This window comes from Pristiophorus japonicus, chromosome 17 (assembly GCF_044704955.1).
Source record: "Pristiophorus japonicus isolate sPriJap1 chromosome 17, sPriJap1.hap1, whole genome shotgun sequence".
NCBI classification, from domain to species: Eukaryota; Metazoa; Chordata; class Chondrichthyes; family Pristiophoridae; genus Pristiophorus; species Pristiophorus japonicus.
Window position 1 is genome coordinate 18,181,776 of NC_091993.1, and position 19,966 is coordinate 18,201,741.

At 46.6% G+C, this 19,966-nt stretch overlaps 1 protein-coding gene across 2 annotated transcripts in view; it reads left to right on the forward strand.

Moving 5' to 3' along the window:
• The first annotated feature begins 7,972 nt into the window (after positions 1-7,972).
• The window catches only part of igdcc4 (immunoglobulin superfamily, DCC subclass, member 4), a 137,391-nt gene continuing 125,397 nt past the window's right edge, over positions 7,973-19,966 (forward strand). For both annotated transcript variants that reach the window (XM_070858444.1, XM_070858445.1), the window contains exon 1: positions 7,973-8,141. In XM_070858444.1, coding sequence (XP_070714545.1) covers positions 8,075-8,141 — 67 coding nt within the window. In that variant the 5' untranslated portion in view covers positions 7,973-8,074. The remainder of the gene's footprint in view (positions 8,142-19,966) is intronic.

Consider the following 19,966-nt stretch of genomic DNA (forward strand, 5'->3'; position numbering starts at 1 on the left):
GCCAATTGTAATGACTCAAGAGTCTGGTTACAGTAAACTCACTCAGATGCAACCTGATCCATCTTTATTCCAGCCCAAGAGTGCCAGCGTGACAAAGACACCCAGCTTATATACAGGTGACCAAGCACACATGCCGCATGCGTACAGCCCAATGACCTCCGACCGTGGCGCTCTCTGGTGTCTGGTGACCCCCAAGCATTAATACATAACAGAAGTAGATGTACCTCTAGTTAATTCTGTGCTTGATTCTAATTGTACACGACACAGGAGTACTGACTTTAATTTCATCTCGTTTGGGTAAAATATAGATTTTGTATCTACTAATACGCAAGGTGAGCAATTGAATAACTTTAAAAATAGGTGCATACACTCTGAACTTTAAGTAAAATATTCTAACTGCTTAAATGGTACAATGATCAGACATATACTCAGAACTGCAATTATTCCATTTGGCAGATTTGTTTTATATAATGCAACTTAAGGTGAAATCCATGCCAAAAATATATCAAATCTGGACCTTTAAGCTTGCTCAAATTCCCATTCTCTGGCCTAAAGCTACCAATGGGCTGGGCCAGGAATGTAGGTGCGACTGAGCTGGGCCTAGGCAAACCAGATCATAGAATTATAGAAAATTACAGCACAGAAGGAGGCCATTTCGGCCAATCGTGTCCAGGCCGGCTGACAAGGAGCTATCCAGCCTAATCCCACTTTCCAGCTGAGGTGGAGCATGGCAGCGAGGAAGATTGAGAAGAGGGTTGGCGTGATGAGGCAACCCTGCTTGACCCTGGTCCGGATGTGGATTGCGTCTGGAATGGATCCATTGGTAAGGAGCACGGCCTGCATGTCGTCATGGAGCAGGCGGAAGATAGTGCCAAACTTTTGGGGGCATCTGAAACGGAGGAGGACACTCCATAGACCCTCATGGTTGATAGTGTCAAAGGCCTTTGTAAGATCGAAGAAGGCCATGTACAAGGGCTGGCGCTGCTCCCAGCATTTTTCTTGCAGCTGTAGCACTGCAAAAGTCATGTCCGTTGTGCCCCGTAGGGGACGAAATCCACACTGTGATTCTGGGAGGAGCTCCTCCTCAAATCTGCCAGCAAGCACATGGTCTACGAGGCTATAGTAATACCCGCCCTCCTGTATGGCTCAGAGTCATGGACCATGTACAGTAGACATCGTTGGTGGAGAAATACCACCAACAATGTCTCTGCAAGATCCTGCAATTCCCCTGGGAGGACAGACGCACCAACGTTAGCGTCCTCGACCAGGCCAACATCCCCGGCATTGAAGCACTGACCACACTTGATCAGCTCCGCTGGGCAGGCCACATTGTTCGCATGCCAGACACGAGACTCCCAAAGCAAGCGCTCTACTCAGAACTCCTTCACGGCAAATGAGCCAAAGGTGGGCAGAGGAAATGTTATAAGTACATCCTCAAAGCCTCCCTGATAAAGTGCAACATCCCCACTGACACCTGGGAGGAGTCCCTGGCCAAAGACCGCCCTAAGTGGAGGAAGTGCATTCGGGAGGGCGCTGAGCATCTCGAGTTTCATCGCTGAGAGTGTTATGTATGTAATAACTCGATAGACTGAATACTGTAAACTAACACAGGTACAAACCTGGCTCTGCTTTATTAGGGCCCAAAGTGATTACATTACATGATGGCTTGCCTTTTATACCTGGGCCGCACACATGTGTACAGCCCAATGATCTCCGACAGTGGCGCCACCTGGTGGCTAGTAACCCCAAGCATACATACATGACAATATCCCCCTTTAAGATATTAGTACCAGTCTTTTTACAAATTGAGACGGTCCGGGTCTTTCCGCTCCTGAGTTGATCGTCTCAGTTCAACTCCAGCCTTGGGCGAGTGTTCTGAGTCTGTTATGACTGGGGGCTGCGTAGCTGATCTGATGGGAGTGGCAATGACCATGTCAGGGATTGAAAGTCCAGATTCATTGATGACAGCAGAGTCCTCTGATGACTGAGGGGAGGTTGGTCGGTCCCTGATTGTGTCTTACTCAGACTGTTCCAGTTCAATCCGTGTGCCGCAGCTTTATCTGATCCACGTTTCCTGCATGTTTGCCCATTCTTGAGCTTGACGATAAACACTCTGTTACCCTCCTTGGCGGTAACAGTACCGGCGATCCACTTGGGACCTTGACCATAATTTAGTACATACACAGGATCATTAACAGAAATGTCGCGTGGCACAGCAGCTGACTTTGACGTCTGTATTCAACATGATCGTTCAAATCAGGGTGGAGGAGAGAGAGCTTGGTTTTGAGACCGCTCTTCATCAATAGTTCAGCAGGGGAGACCCAGGTAAGCATGTGGGGTCTTGTCCTGTAACTAAGCAATATGCATGACAAGCAAGTCTACAGTGAACCTTGAGTTACACGTTTCATACTCTGCTTGATGGCTTGGACAGCACGCACTGCTTGACCATTGGATGCGGGTTTGAATGTTGATGACCTCACATGTTTGATACCATTGAGTTTCATGAACTCTTGAAACTCCAGACTAGTGAAGCAAGATCCGTTGTCGCTTGCAATGAGATCGGGCAGACAATAAGTGACAAACGTGACACGATGGCTCTCAATGGTAGCTGTGGATATACTGGATGACATGATTATACACTCGATCCACTTGGAATATGCATCCACCACAACTAAAAACATATTTTCCAGGAAGGGACCTGCAAAGTCAATGTGAATCCTGGACCATGGTTTAGATGGCCACGACCACAGACTCAGCGGCGATTCTGCTGGTGCTTTACTTAGCTGCATGCAAGTGTTGCACTGATGCACACATGATTCCAGATCAGAGTCAATTCCATGCCACCATACATGAGACCTGGCAATGGCTTTCATCATGACAATACTGGGATGAGTGCTATGTAGGTCATGTACAAATTTCTCTCTGCCTTTCTTAGGCATAACAACACGATTACCCCACAGTAAACAATCTGACTGAATGGATAGTTCATCTTTGCGATGGTTGTAAGGTTTGGTCTCATCACCCATTTGCTTGGGTATGGGGCAGACCAATCACCACTAAGGGCACAACGTTTCACAACCGATAATATCGGGTCCCGGCTGGTCCAGGTCTTAACTTGTTGAGCCGTGACAGGAGTTCCTTCACTTTCAGAAGCATCCAAAACTAACAGTAGGTCTGCAGGTTGTGGTGTCTCCACCTCCAGTGTGGGCAACAGCAGACAGCTCAGTACATCAGCACAATTCTTGGTGCCAGGTCTATGGTGAATGACATAATCATAGGCAGATAATGTCAGCGCCCACCTCTGCATTGGTATTTATACCTTTGTTTTCCGAAAACAATGAAATGAGTGGCTTGTGATCTGTTTCCAGTTCAAACCGAAGACCAAACAAGTAGTGATGCATCTTTTTAACTCCATACACACAGGCTAGTGCTTCTTTTTCTACCATGCTGTAGGCTTTTTCCGCCTTTGACAAACTTTTAGAAGCATACGCGACAGGTTGTAGTTTACCCAACTCATTAGCTTGTTGGAGCACGCAACCAACTCCATATGACAAAGCATCACAGGCCAATACTAGACGCTTGCACAGATCATAATGCACCAGCAGCTTGTTAGAACAAAGTAGATTAGTAGCTTTCTCAAAACCTCTATCTTGAGACGCACCCCAAACCCAGTTGTCGCCTTTTCTTAGCAGCATGTGCAGTGGCTCTAATAAAGTGCTCAATCTAGGTAGGAAATTACTGAAGTGGTTGAGTAGACCAAGGAACGAACGCAACTCCGTCACATTCTGAGCCTTGGGTGCATTTTTGATGGCCTTGGTTTTCGAGGTCCGTAGGCCTGATGCGGTCAGCAGCAATTTTCCTCCCCAGGAATTCGACTTCTGGTGCCATGAAGACGCACTTCGAACATTTCAGTCTGAGTCCCATTTTGTCCAGACAATGTAGAACCTCTTCCAGGTTGTTCAGATGTTCGGCGATGTCACAACCTGTGACCAGGATGTCATCTTGGAACACGACGGTTCTAGGGACTCTCCATGTTCCTCTGAAATATGGCTGCAGCCAAGCGAATTCCAAAAGGACACCTGTTGTCGATAAACAGTCCTTTGAGTGTTGATGCACGTAAGTTTCTTCGACGTCTCGACCAGCTCCTGTGTCATGTAGGCCGATGTCAGATCCAGTTTAATGAATGACTTTCCCCTGGCTAGCGTTGCAAACAGGTCATCAGCCTTCGGTAACGGGTATTGATCCTGTTTCGAAACTCGGTTGATCGTAACCTTGTAGTCTCCACAAATCCTGACAGTGCCATTACTCTTCAACACAGGAACAATGGAGTTGGCCCATTCGTTAAATTCGACCGGTGATATGACCCCTTCACGCTGGAGTCTGTCCAGTTCAATTTTGACCACCTCCCTCATCATGTACGGAACCACCCGAGCTTTATGATGGACGGGTCTTGCATCTGCGTCCATGTGGATCTGCACCTTGGCTCCCGTGAAATTGCCGATGCCTGGTTCAAACAGCGAGGGGAACTTGCTCAGCACTTGAGCACATGGAATATCATCCTCCGACGACAACGTTTTGATATTGTTCCAATTCCATTTGATTTTTTCGAGCCAATTCCTGTCGAACAGCGTTGGACCATTGCCTGGAACACTCCATAAAGGTAAATCATGAACCGCACCATCATACGACATCTTGACTACTGCACTGCCAATCACCATTATGAGTTCTTTGGTGTATGTACGCACTTGGCATTGACTGGACTCAGCTTACGCCTCACAGCCTTAGTATCCCACAGCTTGTCGAATGTCCTCTAGCTCATTATTGATTGACTCCATCGGTACCAGCACATCGTTAAAGTTTCACCTTAATCATTATCGGTTGGCTCTTTGTTAGGAACGAATACAGTATATACACTTCCTCCTCTGGTACCTCAGATTGCATATCCGGATCCGCGCTATACTGGTCATCATCCTCCACGTGGTGTATCACAGCACGCTTGCTCAGTTGCGCTGGAGATGCCCCCGTCTCGAAAAGCCTTTACAAATGTACTGTTTAAACCGACACTGATGAGGCTGATGATTGCCCCCACAATGCCAACACGGTGAAATCGGATTCATTCCCGTTGGTGGACTTTGGGCAGCCACAGGTTTCGCATACGCGGTCGAGTAGCCCCTGCCATGTGCAGCTCTGCCAAACGACGATACAATCTTGTTTACAGTACTTGCCGAGTTCCGATTTTTCGATGATATCTGCTTTAAGTTTTTGTCCATCGTCATGCATGCCTGGGCAATCGTGATGGCCTTGCTCAAATCCAGCGTCTCCGCCGCCAGTAGCTTATGCAGGATCACCTCGTGGTTGATGCCGATTGCAAAGAAGTCCCGCAGCATGTCTCCCAATGTGTTTTCGAACTTACACGGTCCAGCTAGACGTCTTAGGTAGGCAACGAATTCCGACACATCCTGGCCCTCAGAACGAACATGCGTGTAGAATCGATATTGTGAGATGATGATGCCTTCTTCTGGTTTGAGGTGGTCACGTACCAGAGCACACAATTCCTCATAGTCCTTGTCCATTGGAGTTGCAAGCGAGAGAAGATTCTTTATGAGTCCATAGATTTTCGGACCGCAAACCGTGAGGAAGACCGCCCTGTGCCTAACTGCGTCAAAACTCCATTTTGTTTGCCACAAAGTACTGGTCCAGGCAAACTACAAAATCTGCCCAGTCCTCTCCCTCCACAAATCCCTTCAGAATTCCAATTGTGCTCATTTTTGCATGCGAAGCTTCTTAAGTTACCTCGTCGCCAAATGTTATGCATGTAATAACTTGATAGACTGAATACTGTAAACTAACACTGGTACAAACCTGGTTCTGCTTTATTAGGGCCCAAAGTGATTACATTACATGATGGCTTGCCTTTTATACCTGGGCCGCATACACATGCGTACAGCCCAATGACCTCCAACAGTGGCGCCACCTGATGGCTAGTAACCCCAAGCATACATACATGACACAGAGCATGCAGAAATCAAGCGCAGGCAGTGGAAAGAGTGTGCGGCAATACAGGCCCACCCACCCTTTCCCTCAATGACTATCTGTCCCACCTGTGACAGGTACTGTGGTTCTCGTATTGGACAGTTCAGTCACCTAAGAACTCATTTTTAGAGTGGAAGCAAGTCTTCCTCAATTCCAAGGGACTGCCTATGATGATGATGACTTTCCAGCTCTTGGTCCGTAGCTTTGTAGATTACAGCATTTCAAGTACATATCCAAGTACTTTTTAAAATGCTATGAGGGATTCTGCCTCTACCGCCCTTTCAGGCAGTGAGTTGCAGACTCCCCTTACCACCCTCTGATGTGCTGGAACTCACGAGGACATTGCACACAGATGGTGCAAAGCTGGCCCCACTGTTCCACTGCCACAAACACAACCTAGCCCAGCCCAAACCCACACGCAAAAAAATTGCCTTTGCTCAACCGGATTTCAATTAAATTCACAGCAGCAATAAAAACCCCCACCCAAATGCTGCATTTTTCAGACTATTGCATCTGCTTTATTCTTTAAGAAGAAATGCCATTGAATGGTATAGATGCATTTAGGGTAATCTAGACAAGCATATGAGGGAGAAGGGAAGAATGGGTTATGCTGCTAGATTTAAATGAGGATGGATGGGAGGAGTCTCGGGTGTTGCATAAACAGTGGCATGGACTATTTGAGCTGAATGGCCTGTTTCTGTGCTGTGTATTTTGTGTAATATGCATATCTGTAGTGAGTAAGTTCGATTCAGGCATTTGCAATGAAGGCACACACGTTGCACATTTCTGGGCAAGAGATGGGGGTTTGTGCAGTGGTCTCGAGGTGAGTCTGGGGGACGCATGCATCAGCTGTCCAGTGGTCTTACCGGGGGAGGGGTTGCACTGCGCGTGCACGTTCGGCAGGGAGGGACAGCTTGTGCTTTGCACGTGCAGGTGTTGGATAGAGAGGGGCAGTGGGTGGGGAGAGAGAGAAAGGGAGGAGAGAGAGAGAGAGGGAGGGGTAGGGGAGAGAGAGGGAGGGGTAGGGGAGAGAGAGGGAGGGGTAGGGGAGAGGGAGCATGGAAGAGGAAGGGCGAGAGAAGTGGTGAAGGGAGAGTTAAGAGGAGGGGAAGGGAGAGTGGAGGGGAGTGGGAGAGGAAGGGAAGGGAGGTTAAGGGGAGAGAGGAGGGTGGGGAAGGGGGAGAGAGGAGGGTGGGGAAGGGGGAGAGAGGAGGGTGGGGAAGGGGGAGAGAGGAGGGTGGGGAAGGGGGAGAGAGGAGGGTGGGGAAGGGGGAGAGAAGGGGAGGTGGGGAGAGGAGAGGGGGAAGAGGGGAGGGAAGGGAAGGTGGGGAGAGGAGAGGGGGGGGAAGAGGAGAGGGGGAAGAAGAGGAAAGGGGGAAGAGAAAGTTGAGGGGGGAGGTGGGGAGAGAGGAGGTTGAGGGGAGGGAAGGGGAGATGGGGAGTGAGGAGGAGAGAAGGTTGAGGGGAGGGAAGGGGGACAGGAGTGGAGAAGAGGAGAGAGGGAGGGAGGTGGGGATTGGAGAGAAGAGGGGGAGAGAGGTGGGGAGAGAGGAGGTTGAGGGGAGGGATGGGGAGTGAGGAGGAGAGAGGGGAGAGGAGGTTGAGGGGAGGGAAGGGGGACAGGAGTGGAGAGAGGGAGGGAGGTGGGGATTGGAGAGAGGTGGGGAGAGAGGAGGTTGAGGGGAGGGAAGGGGAGATGGGGAGTGAGGAGGAGAGAGGGGAGAGGAGGTTGAGGGGAGGGAAGGGGGACAGGAGTGGAGAAGAGGAGAGAGGGAGGGAGGTGCGGATTGGAGAGAAGAGGGGGAGAGAGGTGAGGATTGAGGTGAGGGAGGACAGCGCGCGCGTGCGCACTCCCGGGGGGGGGGCGCGCGGTGCCGTGCGCGCGCAGTGGGCTTTCTCTCTCTCTCTCACACATACAAGATGGCGATGGATGATAGCGGGAGGAGGTTTGGTGTCGACGGCGGTTTCTTTTGAAGGTCTTTTCCTTCTCTCCCCCCCGCCCCCCGCCTTTTGCCCCTCGCCGCGGTCACGACGTGTTTACATGGCGCTCGGGCAGCTGTGCCGGCACTGCGCTCTCAGCTGGATTCTCAGCGCGCTACTCTCGCAAGGTGAGCGGCAGACAGCTTTATTTATATGTTTTTATTCCCTCTGCTCTCCTCCCACTTTCTGTGAGTGAGTGTGTGGTGTGGTGTGGTGTGGTGGGGGGTGGGTTGTTGCGGGACGGGGAGGGCGCGGGGATGCGGTGGGTTGGCTGGGAGACAGACTCGGGTTGGGGAGGGGAGGCTGCGGGCAGACCCCCAGAGAGAGGGCCCGGCCCGTCCCATGTGCCAGTGTTTAGGTGCGGGAGGGAGGGGTGTGTGTGTGTGTCTCTGCTGTTGATGGTGGGGGCGGCACTGGAGAGAGGAGAAACAATCGAGAGAAGGCGGATGATAGCGAGGAAAAAAATATCTAGGACCTGTTGGAGTGAGAATACCTCTTCGTGGCAACAGATCCTGATGAGCGCTGAGGAATAACCATCTACATGTGTTTAAATAGATTTGCAAATAAACATGTACATGTGTTTAAATAGATTTGCAAATAAACATGTACATGTGTTTAAATAGATTTGCAAATAAACATGTACATGTGTTTAAATAGATTTGCACCCATCTTTCATAAGTTCACGTTTCCTTAATATCAGCTATTCCTTCACCTCAGTTATGTAAGTAAAGGGGATGGGAATATTGGCTGGGTGGGGTGGGTGATTGGGATGGATAGGGTTGGGGAAAGAGGAGGAATAGAAAGACTTGCATTTATATAGCGCCTTTCGCAACCACTGGACCTCTCAAAGCGCTTTACAGGCAATGAAGTACTTTTTTGGGGGGAGTGTAGTCACTGTTGTAACGCGGGCAACGTGGCAGCCAATTTGCACACAACAAGCTCCCACAAAAAACAATGTGATAATGACGTGATAATCTGGTTTTTTGTTATGTTGATTGAGAGATAAATATTGGCCAGGTCACTGGGGATAACGCCCCTGCTCCTCTTTGAAATAGTGCCATAGGTTGTTTAACATCTACTTGAGAGGGCAGACGGGGCCTCTGTTTAATGTCTCATCCGAAAGACGGCACCTCCGACAGTGTAGCATGCCCTTAGCACTGCATAGGAGTTTCAACCTAGATTTATGTGCTCAAGTTCCTGGATTGGGACTTGAACCCATAACTTTCCGACTTTGAGTTGAGCGTGCTACCCACTGAGCCACAGCTGACATGAGTAGAGGAGAGTGTATTAAAATAGAGACATGGGGAGGGGTGAGAAAAATACTCAAGGGAAGATAATTGGAGAAAGCTTTAGTCGGGAAGATGGGAGGGCTGATTGAACAAAGAGGGAAGAGGAACTAAGGGGAACATGTTAGAGGGTAAGTGGGGGGAGGCTAGAGAGAAGTTGGATAACATAGGCAGAAAACAAATACATTTGGATAGAGAAACAGATCTGGAAATTCATTTGAACCTCCTGTCCCCTAACCATAATAAGATGATGTTGGCAGAAAAAGATGCTATTGTTAGTTGGGGGAGTTTGCATTGGTTTTCTTGCAAGAATGAGATTTAATCTGCATTGTAACACCAGGGTTAATGTTACAAGACTTGTGGCAAAAAGGTGTTGAAATTAGCCTGTGGAATAATTTCCTTAGCTCGGATCCACATGCTGCACAAACAGATCAGTCCTTTAAATGAGTTGTGGGGGAAATGGGGGGGCGGGGGTTGGTGGAGGTATTTGTGCATGTATTGTTCATAGGCAGAGCACTACATTATATGGATTCTTGTGTATTGAACTGCAGCATTTTGATTTATAACGATATTCACATTAATATGCTGGCCTTTTTTGAACATGAACCCAAGTCTAGAACCTGTTAGATTATTTCATGTTTCAGGATGAAAAAATACAAGTACCAAGAGAAACACAATTCTGACTCGTGCTGTTTCAATGATTGTATTGTTTTCTTGCCTTTGAATTATATTGCTTTTCTGCTGCACAAGCAAAACATTTTTCTGAACTGTTTATTTTTTTCCCCACCCCCTCCTTCCCCCCCCCCCCCCCCCCCCCCCCAGATGCAATAAACTCCTTAAATGACGAGACATATTTGGGGGAAAAAGACCCAATAGCTAAATCTGCTAAATCCTCAGTCTGTTTAAAAATCTGTTTTGCTGCTGCTTGTTTGGGTTGTAGAAGGGGTGTGGTAGCTGCCTTCCATGGGGCTCCAAGTATAAATTATAGAATCACTTACTGTGTAGACGAGAGCAGGTAACTTCTAATGTGTATTTCATTGGTTGGATTACATGGACAGATATCAATCAGGCCATTGCCATTTCCCTCCTTTGTCTTTCTAGGGTAAATTCCTCACTCCTTTTATTATGGGTTGTCACGTGTGCTTATACCCTCAGGCTCTGTCTGTTGACTGCAGAGTCACAGCTTGTGAAAGCCACCGCTGTTGGTTTGTTGTAATATGCCTGGCTTAAACCTTTCCTCTTACTATTTGGGATAAATAGATCTGTTGACCTATTTTCATGACTTCTGGAAGAGCATAGTATTTTAGTTTATGAAAAAGTATATGCACACCCCTATCATCATAGGCAGTCCCTCGAAATCGAGGAAGACTTGCTTCCACTCTCAAAGTGAGTTCTCAGGTGGCTGTACAGTCTAATACAGGAATTACAGTCTTTTCACAGGTGGGGCAGTCAGTGGTTGAAGGAAAGGGTGGGTGGGGAGTCTGCTTTGCCGCACCCTATGAGACTATGCTGTCCACTGCTCTGGGAAGTCTGTGAAACCCTTTTGATCTTTTCTAAACTTTCACAAGCACGAAGAATGGGAAATCTGGTGCATTGTTAACAGAAATGAAATGTCTGTAGAAGTGTTATTTACATTTGTAAAGCCAACCAGGAACAGTATTTGGAACATATATGCAGGTCTTTTTATGTAAATATTTTTCAAAGCAAATGTCAAGATGGTATCATACTTTAGATGCATTACTCCAAAAGGTAAGACTTAAAAAAAAAATTGTTGTGCTATATAAATCTCAATTTATACTGATATTAACAAATGCATAGCTAACGGCTCCTTAACAGGAAACAATTGGAAAATGTAACTGATAAAGCTATAAGGAGGAGATGGAACAAGAAATTGGCTCATCTGGGAGCAATCTAACCCAAATAACTTGGATTTTTTAAAAACATCATCATCATCATAGGCAGTCCCTCAAAACGAGGATGACTTGCTTCTACGCCAAAAAAAGGATGAGTTCACAGGTGCTTTGAAAGAAGAACCCGATCTGCGTCCTCAAGGGTGGAAGATGCCTGTGTGTGGATTTTTTTAACGTGGTGGCCGTTGCACACCAGCCACCACATGGGTTTTTTAAACAGAGAGTGCATTAAAAGACGAGGGGACTCAAGTTCGCTTGGTCACAAAAATGCATATAGATTCATACTGCAAATGTTGAACTGTGTTGACGCATGCCAAAAACAAAAAGGTGGTATGGGGTGAGGGAGAGAGATGGGCATGCCTGCTGGGAGTGATAATACAGTATTGGGGTGGACAAAACAGGTCATTGAGACTAACCTACTGTCTCACATAGACCGCTTGGCTCCAGACCTCCTCATAGCCTTGGTCCAAACTTGAATAAAAGATGAATTCAGAGCTAAGGCGAGGATGCGTGTCCTTGGCATCAAGTCAACATTTCGCTGACTTTCACTAAGGAACCCGAGTAAAACTGAAATCGGAGGGGGAAACTCTCCAGTGGCTGGAGACATACTGGCAGAAAAGGAAGGTGGTTGTTGGAGGCCAATTATCTCAGGACATCGCTGCAGGATTTTCTCAGGGTCGCATCCGAGGCCCACCTATCTTCAGCTGCTTTATCAATGACCTTGCCTTCAGCATATAGTTAGAAGTGAGGCTGTTTTCTGATTGCAGTGTTCGGCTTCATTCCCAATTCCTCAAATAATGAAACAGCCCATGCCAAGAAACTTGTGTGCCAAACAAGTGCCAGGCAATAGTCATCTCAACAAGCGAAAGTCTAACCACCTCCCCCTAATATTCAATGGCATTGCTGTAGATGAGCCCCTCGACATTGACATCCTGGGTGGGACTAGAAACTCAACTGGACTAGCCATATAAACGTCCAGGCTAACACCCCCAGTATTGAAGCACTGACCGCACTCGATCAGCTTCGCTGGGCAGACCATATAGTTCGCATGCCAGATGAGATTTCCTAAGCAAATGCTTTATGCGCAGCTCCTTCATGGTAAGTGAGCCAAAGGTGGGCAGCAGAAGTGTTACAAGGATACCTTCAAAACCTCCCTGGGTGACCCTGGCCGAAGACTGCCCAAGGTGGAGAAAGTGCATCCGGGAGGGCGTTGAGCTCTTCGAGTCTCAACGCAAAGAGTGTGAAGAGGTCAAGCGCAGACAGCGGAAGGAGCGTGCGGCAAACCAGCCCCACCCACCCCTTCCCTCAACGAATGTCTGTCCCACCTGTAACAGGGTCTGAGGCTCTCGTATTGGACTGTTCAGTCACCAAAGAGTGGAAGCAAGTCTTCCTCAATTCCGAGGGACTGCCTATGATGATGATGATGATAAATGCCAAGACAATTAGAGCAGTTCAGAAGCTGGGTATTCTGCGGTGAGTGGCTCACCTGACTCTCCAAAACCTCTCTACCACTTGCCAGGTACATCAGGAGTGTGATGGCATAAGCTCCATTTATCTAGAGGAATGAAGAAGCTTGCTACTATCGAGGACAAAGCAGTCTGCTTGATTGTTACCGCATCCACTGGCTTAAACATTCACTTCCTCCACCATCAACTTACCGAGGCTACAGTGTGCACTACAGAATGTGCTGCAGCATCTCACCAAGGTTTCTTACAGCAGCAGCACCTAAACCCACAGCCTCCACCACCTATTTGGACATGAGCAGCAGGTGCATGGGCACACCATCAATATCAAGGCCCCCCTCCAAACTACACACCATCCCGACTATAACATATATCGTCGTTTCTTCATTGTTGCTGGGTCAAAATCTTGAAACTCCCTATGTAACAGTATTATGGGGTACGTTCATCTCATGGACTGCACCAGTTGAAGAAGAAGGACCTCTAACTCCTTAAGGGCAACTTGAGGATGGGCAATAAATACTGGCTTTGCTTGTGATGCCCATATCCTGAGAATGAATTTAAAAAAAAATCTCCTGCAGCTGATGGTTTCCACCCCAAAGTATTACAAAAAATAGGTGAGGAAATTGGAGCTGGGCTTCAGGAAAGATGTAAAGGCCTTTGAAAGGGTACAGAGGAGGTTTACCAGGATCTTGCCAGGGTTGAGGGACTTAAGTTATGAGGCTGGAAAAGTTAGGACTGTTCTCCTTGAAACAGAGATGATTTAGAGTTGACATATTAGAGGTTTTGAAGATGATGGCTTCTGATCGAGTCGATAAGATGAAGCCTGTCCCCACTGGTGAGGGGTCAATAACCAGGGGTAACAGATTTAAAATCATTGGCAAAAGATCTAGGTGGGAGTTGATGAGAATTTTTTCACTCGAGTTGTCGGGATCTGGAACGCTCTACCTGAAAAGATGGTGGAAGCGGATTCTGTACATTTTTAAAAAGGAGTTGGACAGTTACTTGAGGACGAGGACCTTGCAGGGTTACCAGACAAAAAGTGAGCGTGTGGGACTAAGCACAGCTACTGTTTGAGCCAGCACAGACATGATGGGCCAAATGGCCTCCTGTGCTGTAATTTTCTATGATTCTGTGTGTTAGTAGTAATTTTCTAATGCTTTCTAGGTTCAGGAATTGTGCTGTTGATTGGAAATTGCAAATGCCATTCCACTATTTAACAGGAAAGGGAAACCAAGTTACTGCAGAACCAGTAGTTTAACATCAGCAGTCGGAAAGTTACTGGAATCTATCATGACCGAGTGACTTGAGCACTTGAGCAAGTATTAGCTGATCAAAGAGAGTCAGCATGGATTTGTAAAGGGCAGGTCATGTCTGACTAATTTGGTTCAATTTTTTGAGGAGGTCACTAGCATAGCCTTCCAGAAAACATTTGATAAAGTTCCGCACAAGAGATTATTAGCAAAAATGAAAACACACGGAGATGGAGGTAATCTTGTGACACGAGTCAGGAATCGGTTGGGAGGTAGAAGACAAAGAGTAAGGATAAAGGGAGTGTTCTCTGATTGGTGAGACGTGACAAGTGGTGTTCCCCAGGGATCTGTACGCAGGCGGGGGGGGGTTCAGTTTTTCACCATATATATCAATGACTTGAATAAAGGAATGCAGAGTTATATATAAAAGTTTGTAGATGACACTAACTTCGGAGGCATAATAAATTGTGTAGATGGGAGCAAGAAGTTATAAAGGGACATAGACAGACAAAGTGCATGGGTAAAACTGGTACCTGGAGTTCAGTGTGGGGAAGTGTGCAGTCTAGGTGGATCCAAGAAAGACAAATTGAAATATTTTTGTAATGGTGAGAGACGAGGAGCTGTGGAGGAGCAATGGGATACAGGTGTCCGTGTGCATAGAACTACTAAAAGCTAGTACGTGGGTGCAAAAAGTAATCAAATAGGCTAATAGAATGTTCGAATTTTTCTCAAGCGGGCTGGAATACCAAGTTGAGGAAGTTGTACAAAGCCTTGGTCAGATCCCATCCGAGTACTGCATTCAGTTTTGGGCACTGAACCTCGGGAAAGGTCTTGGAGGGGTTACAGTGCACATTCACCTGAATGATACAAGGGCTTAAAGGGTTAAATTATGAGGACAGTTTGCATAAACTTGGTTTATATTTGCTTGAGTTTAGAAGGATGAGGGTTGATCTAATCAAAGTGTTGAAAATGATTAAGGGATTCAGTAGGTTCGATACAGAGAAACTATTTCCTCTGGTGGGGAATCCAGAACAAGGGGATGTAATCTTGAAATCAGAGCTAGGAGTGAATTCCGAATGCACTTTCATATTAAGGTTATTGGAAATCAGGAACTTCCTCACCAAAAAGGCTGTGGATGCTGGGTTGATTTAAATTTTAGTGATTTTTGTTGGGTAAGGATATCGAGGGATATGGAGAAACGGCGGGTAGATGGAGTTGAGGTACAAATTCGCCATGATCTAATTGAATGGTGGAACAGTTTCGAGGGATAGAATGGTCTACTGAACCTATGTAATGCTATATCTGGTTTTCCTCTCTTCGCACGAGAGATTCAGTAACCAAAAGAGGGGACAAGACGCATGGCTTTCATGCCTGCAAAAATTAAAAGGGATAGAGACCATCAGTTTTAGCGACTTTAGCTCTAGCTCTAAAGCCAGTGTTGCGGAACGCCATCAAAACCGCTCAAAGGAAGTTCTGTTTGCTCAATCAAATAACTTTTTGACATTTAAGCAGAGTGTAATGCATGCTTTATTTCATCGAATTTTTGTAAATTATTTTTGAGATGTTGGTCATTACTAAAGGGGTGCAGAAAGTGTAACTAAATTGTTCAGCTTCATTTTCAGAATTTGCTCCAGAATTTTGAAATTGCAATTGGAAGAGATATATATAGGAGGCAGTTTGCCCGAATATAGAATTGTCTGGATCTTGCAGTATAACTGGTTGCTGCCTGTTTGCACTGATGTGAGGAGATATCAGCCTCAAGCTGATATTTGCAGCATAATCTCTAACTCGGAACTGCAGCTGAGGGGATGGAAAAATAAAGTACAAGTATTCATCATCATCATAGGCGGTTCCCTTGAACAAGGATGACTTGCTTCCACATGAGTTCACAGATGTTTCAATGAAGGACCCGATGTTCCAGTCCTGAACGCCAATTGAGGGGGTGGAAGATGCCTGTGCGTGGATTTTTTTAACGTTTGGTGACCGTTGCACACCAGCCGCCACACAGGCTTGACAGAGCTAGGCTTTTATCCAGTCAGTTTAATGCTGAAAGCATAAAAACAAGTTCCATTAATGAAGACTGTCACTCAAAAACAGCCAAAATGTGAGTTGTACAGATCTGTTCCATAACATTATTTGTATATTCTATTAGTATTCTGTTACTATTGTACATTCTGTTTATTCAATGTGCATATGTTAATGTTATGGTCTAGCTAAATAAAAGTCTTGAGCAAATAGCTCTTTGTTCTGTTATAATGGCCTGTTGCACTTAGTAGTGTCCCAGATTGCAGTTGACAGTCATTATTTGGTAATGAAGTGTGTGAATGCTGCACATTAAGAAATCACCTTTGTGGGGAAGTGTATTTAGTTGATTTGTTTAAGGGTTAGGTGTGCAGTTGGAATGAAGTATTTTAAATTCAAAAATGATTTCTGATGCCCCTGGATGCTCATGGGCGACATGGTTATAGTGAGTGCTGGTTGGTAGGTGCAAGGCTACTGGAATATTGGAATGGGGGAAATAGTTCTGATCTGATTCTCACAACTATGAATGAATTTGATATTGTGCAGAGTCCTTTGCCCCCCCTCCAGATCTTCATGTTTCTCTTTGCCCTATCTGTGTCTCCATCACTCACTCTCCACAATCCCGTATGCCTTTTTTCCTCATGAACCATTTCTGCCCGTGTTTCTGCCCCATGACTTCCCAATTTTGCATGTGCCCTGTGTCTCCTTTTGTCTCAGATCCCATGTCTCCACAGCAACAACATTAACGTAGTATAAACATTCCAAGGTGCTTCATAGTGTTATTGGATAAAATTTGACTCCAAGCCACATAAGGAGATATTGAGGTCGTCATCATCATAGTCAGTCCTTCGAAGCGAGGATGACTTACTTCCACCCCAAAAAGGGATGAGTTCACAGGTATTTCAATGAAGGACCTAATATTCCAGATCCTGAACTACATCTTGAAGGGTGAAGATGCCTGTGCGTGGATTTTTTTAACGTGTGGTGACTGTTGCACACCAGCCACTACACGGGCTCGACAGAGCTAGGTCTTGGTCCAGTGGCAAGGATTACCCAAGACGACTGGAGACCAGCTCTGCTGCATGAACCTAGCACGCACACACATCGCAGCGTGGGCTGACCTGTGCTGCCCCTGGGCCCTCGCCTCTTCTGAGCCCCAAACTCAAGCCTCTCCTGGGCCCTGGTCACTTCCATCTACAAACTCTTGCCGCTCCTTCGCCCCTCCTGCTGTGCCTGCCTGCACTGCAGTCAGCGACCTGGCTTCGCAGCCATCGCCCTCCTGCAGCAGCACACGTTGCTTCCTGAATTGGCATGGCACCGCACGCTGCTCCCTCCAATGCCCCTGGCCTGCTGATGGTCTTGCAGGCTGGGACCATGCCGATTTCCGGGCCGGGCCGCCGCACGCTGCTCATGAGGTAGGTTGTATGGAGCATCTTAAAGGGGGAGGGAATTCCAGAGCTTGGAGCCTAGATGGCTGTCAATGGTGAGGCAAAGGCAGTTGGGCATGCACAAGAGGCCAGAATTAGATGAACGCAGAGTTCTGAGAAGCCTGTAGGGCTGACGGAAAAGATGGGGACAGAAACTCTGCTCGAGGTCCAGCAGGACGCCGAGCAGTCTGATTCAGCCGAGACGAGGCCCAGGGAGTCGGAATAGTTGAGGGTACAGAGTTTGTGATGAAGATGGTCGGCACTGGCTTCGGTCTTCCCAGTGTTTAGCTGGAGAAAATTACAGCTCATTCAGGAGATATTGGATAAGCTGTAGAGATAATAGAGTGGTCTCATTCTTGTGGATAGCTGCCTCCGTTAACATGAAAATGACTCAACCTGGATGGATAGCAGGGAGGAGATGTAATTGGAATGCTATCACTAATTATCGTTAGAATGTGGTTGTGGTGGACCTTCTTGAATCACCTTGTGCTAATGGTGTTTCCGTGATATGTAGTGTTAGCCGTGGCTCAGTTGCTAGTTTACTAAGTTAGAAGGTTGTGGATTAAAATCCCACTCCAGAGACAAAGCAAAAAAAATCTAAGTTGACACTCCAGTGCAGTACTGAGTGTGCTGCACTGTCTGAGGTGCTGTCTTTTGGATGAGACGTTAACCGAGTCAGTGTGTGTTTTCTCTGGTGGGTGTAAAAGATTCAACGCCACTATTCCAAAGAAGAGCTTGGGAGTTATCCCAGGTGTCCTGGTCATATTTATCCCTCAATCAGCATCACTAAAAACTGATTATCTGATCATTATCACATTGCTGTTTGTGGGAGCTTGCTGTGTGCAAATTGACTGCTGTGTTTCCTACATTGCGCCAGTGCTTCTTTGGCTGTAAAGTGCTTTAGGACATCCTCGAGGTCATGAAAGGCACTATATAAATACAAGTCTTTTTTATGATGGTGTGCTGTTCATAGCATTTGGGACTTAATACATTTAATGAGCCTAGTGACAACTATGTAGAGCACTTCCCTGGACAGTAGGAAGGTCACCCTGGATTACTGTAGTAAAGCACCTAGTGCTGATCAATTACAGTTGGGGAAGATCAATACCAGTTGCATTCCCACCCTTTCAGCTGGCGATAGAATGAGCCAAAAGCAAAGATATTAAATATATGTTGTGAAATTCCTTACATTCTCTTGGATTGAATACATTTTAAAAAGTTGGGTAAATTTGATGGGGTCATTCAATAATAACTTGTGTTACATGGCATTTCATAGTTGCATGTGATACACCCACACTGAAAACACAAGATCACATCATTGAGACAGGATGGAATTGCAGTCTAAAGCGTTATGTGATCTTATCATTCTGAAATGTGCTGTGGCTATTTTGGTTAACTGCTGGTGTGCTACACTTAAGTAATTATCTTGTCTTCTGACCAGCCAGCTCTGTTGGTGTGGTTATCCAAGCTTTGTTACACAAACCATATTGTTATTCCATCAAGAAGATGGACACTGGGCTGATGGACTAGTATATATTGTCTGGAACAGGTGATCCTGAGCAGCTTGGCTTTATTAAGTTAATGGGCTCAATTTTCACCAGTGATTTGCTCCGTTTTTTTTGGCACAAGCCACTTTTTCTGGCCCAAGTTTAAAAATCCAAGTTTCCTCAATCTTTTGTGCGCCAGCATAGCTCAGTTAGTTACAGTTTTTTAAGTTTTTTTTTGCGTCATAACTTGATGTCTGCACCAGTTTTTCACAATTATGTAAGTTTGGCCTGCTTACAATTCTCTGAGGACGGCGTATGTGATCATTCCCAAAAAACCTTCTGGGCACTTAAGAAAAACCAGCGCACATCAAAAAATCGGCGCAGAAAGACGCCATTGTTTTAAGGTGAAGTTTTGGAGGGAGTCAAGAACACACACAGATGCATCATCAAGCTTAAATTTTTCCAACTGAAAATGGAAGTTTCATGCAATTCTTTTAAGTTTGGATTTTTAAAAAAAGTGCCACGCCACCACCGAGTGCCTCCAAACTGGGCTCGAACGTCGGCTGGCAGAATCGATCCCTTGCCCGGACACTGGCTCGGGGCTCAGCTTCAAAAGAAGCCCGGGGGTGAGGGTTGGGGTGTGTGGAAGCCAAACTGAAGGCATGAGAAGCCTTACACTATGCCACTGTGCAGCAAGCAGCATCAAATGAAATGTCGTGGGAGAAGGAGGAGGAGGTGTTTCCCGATCTAAGCAAGCCCATTGCGCATGCTCAGATCTGGGTGTGGTCCATACTAGGGCGTCGACCTTGTGGAGAGAGACAACAAAGAAGCTTGTCCTGCCTGCCGTTTTGAGCTTCTTACAAAGGTACAATTTAATCATGGGGGCAATACTAGCAATGCCATACCTCATGCAACGCCTTCTGCATGATGGTGCTGTGGAGGAGACAGTTGATTCAACGTCATCGCATGAAGAACCTTAGAGCACGTAGGATGATGGGTAGGAGGCCTTACCCACGTCTGGTATATTGAGACAGGCGTTCATACCTGCACCTGAGTGATGCAGATTGTGTCGGAAGGCTGCGTTTCCACAAAGAAGTTGTAACTGAGA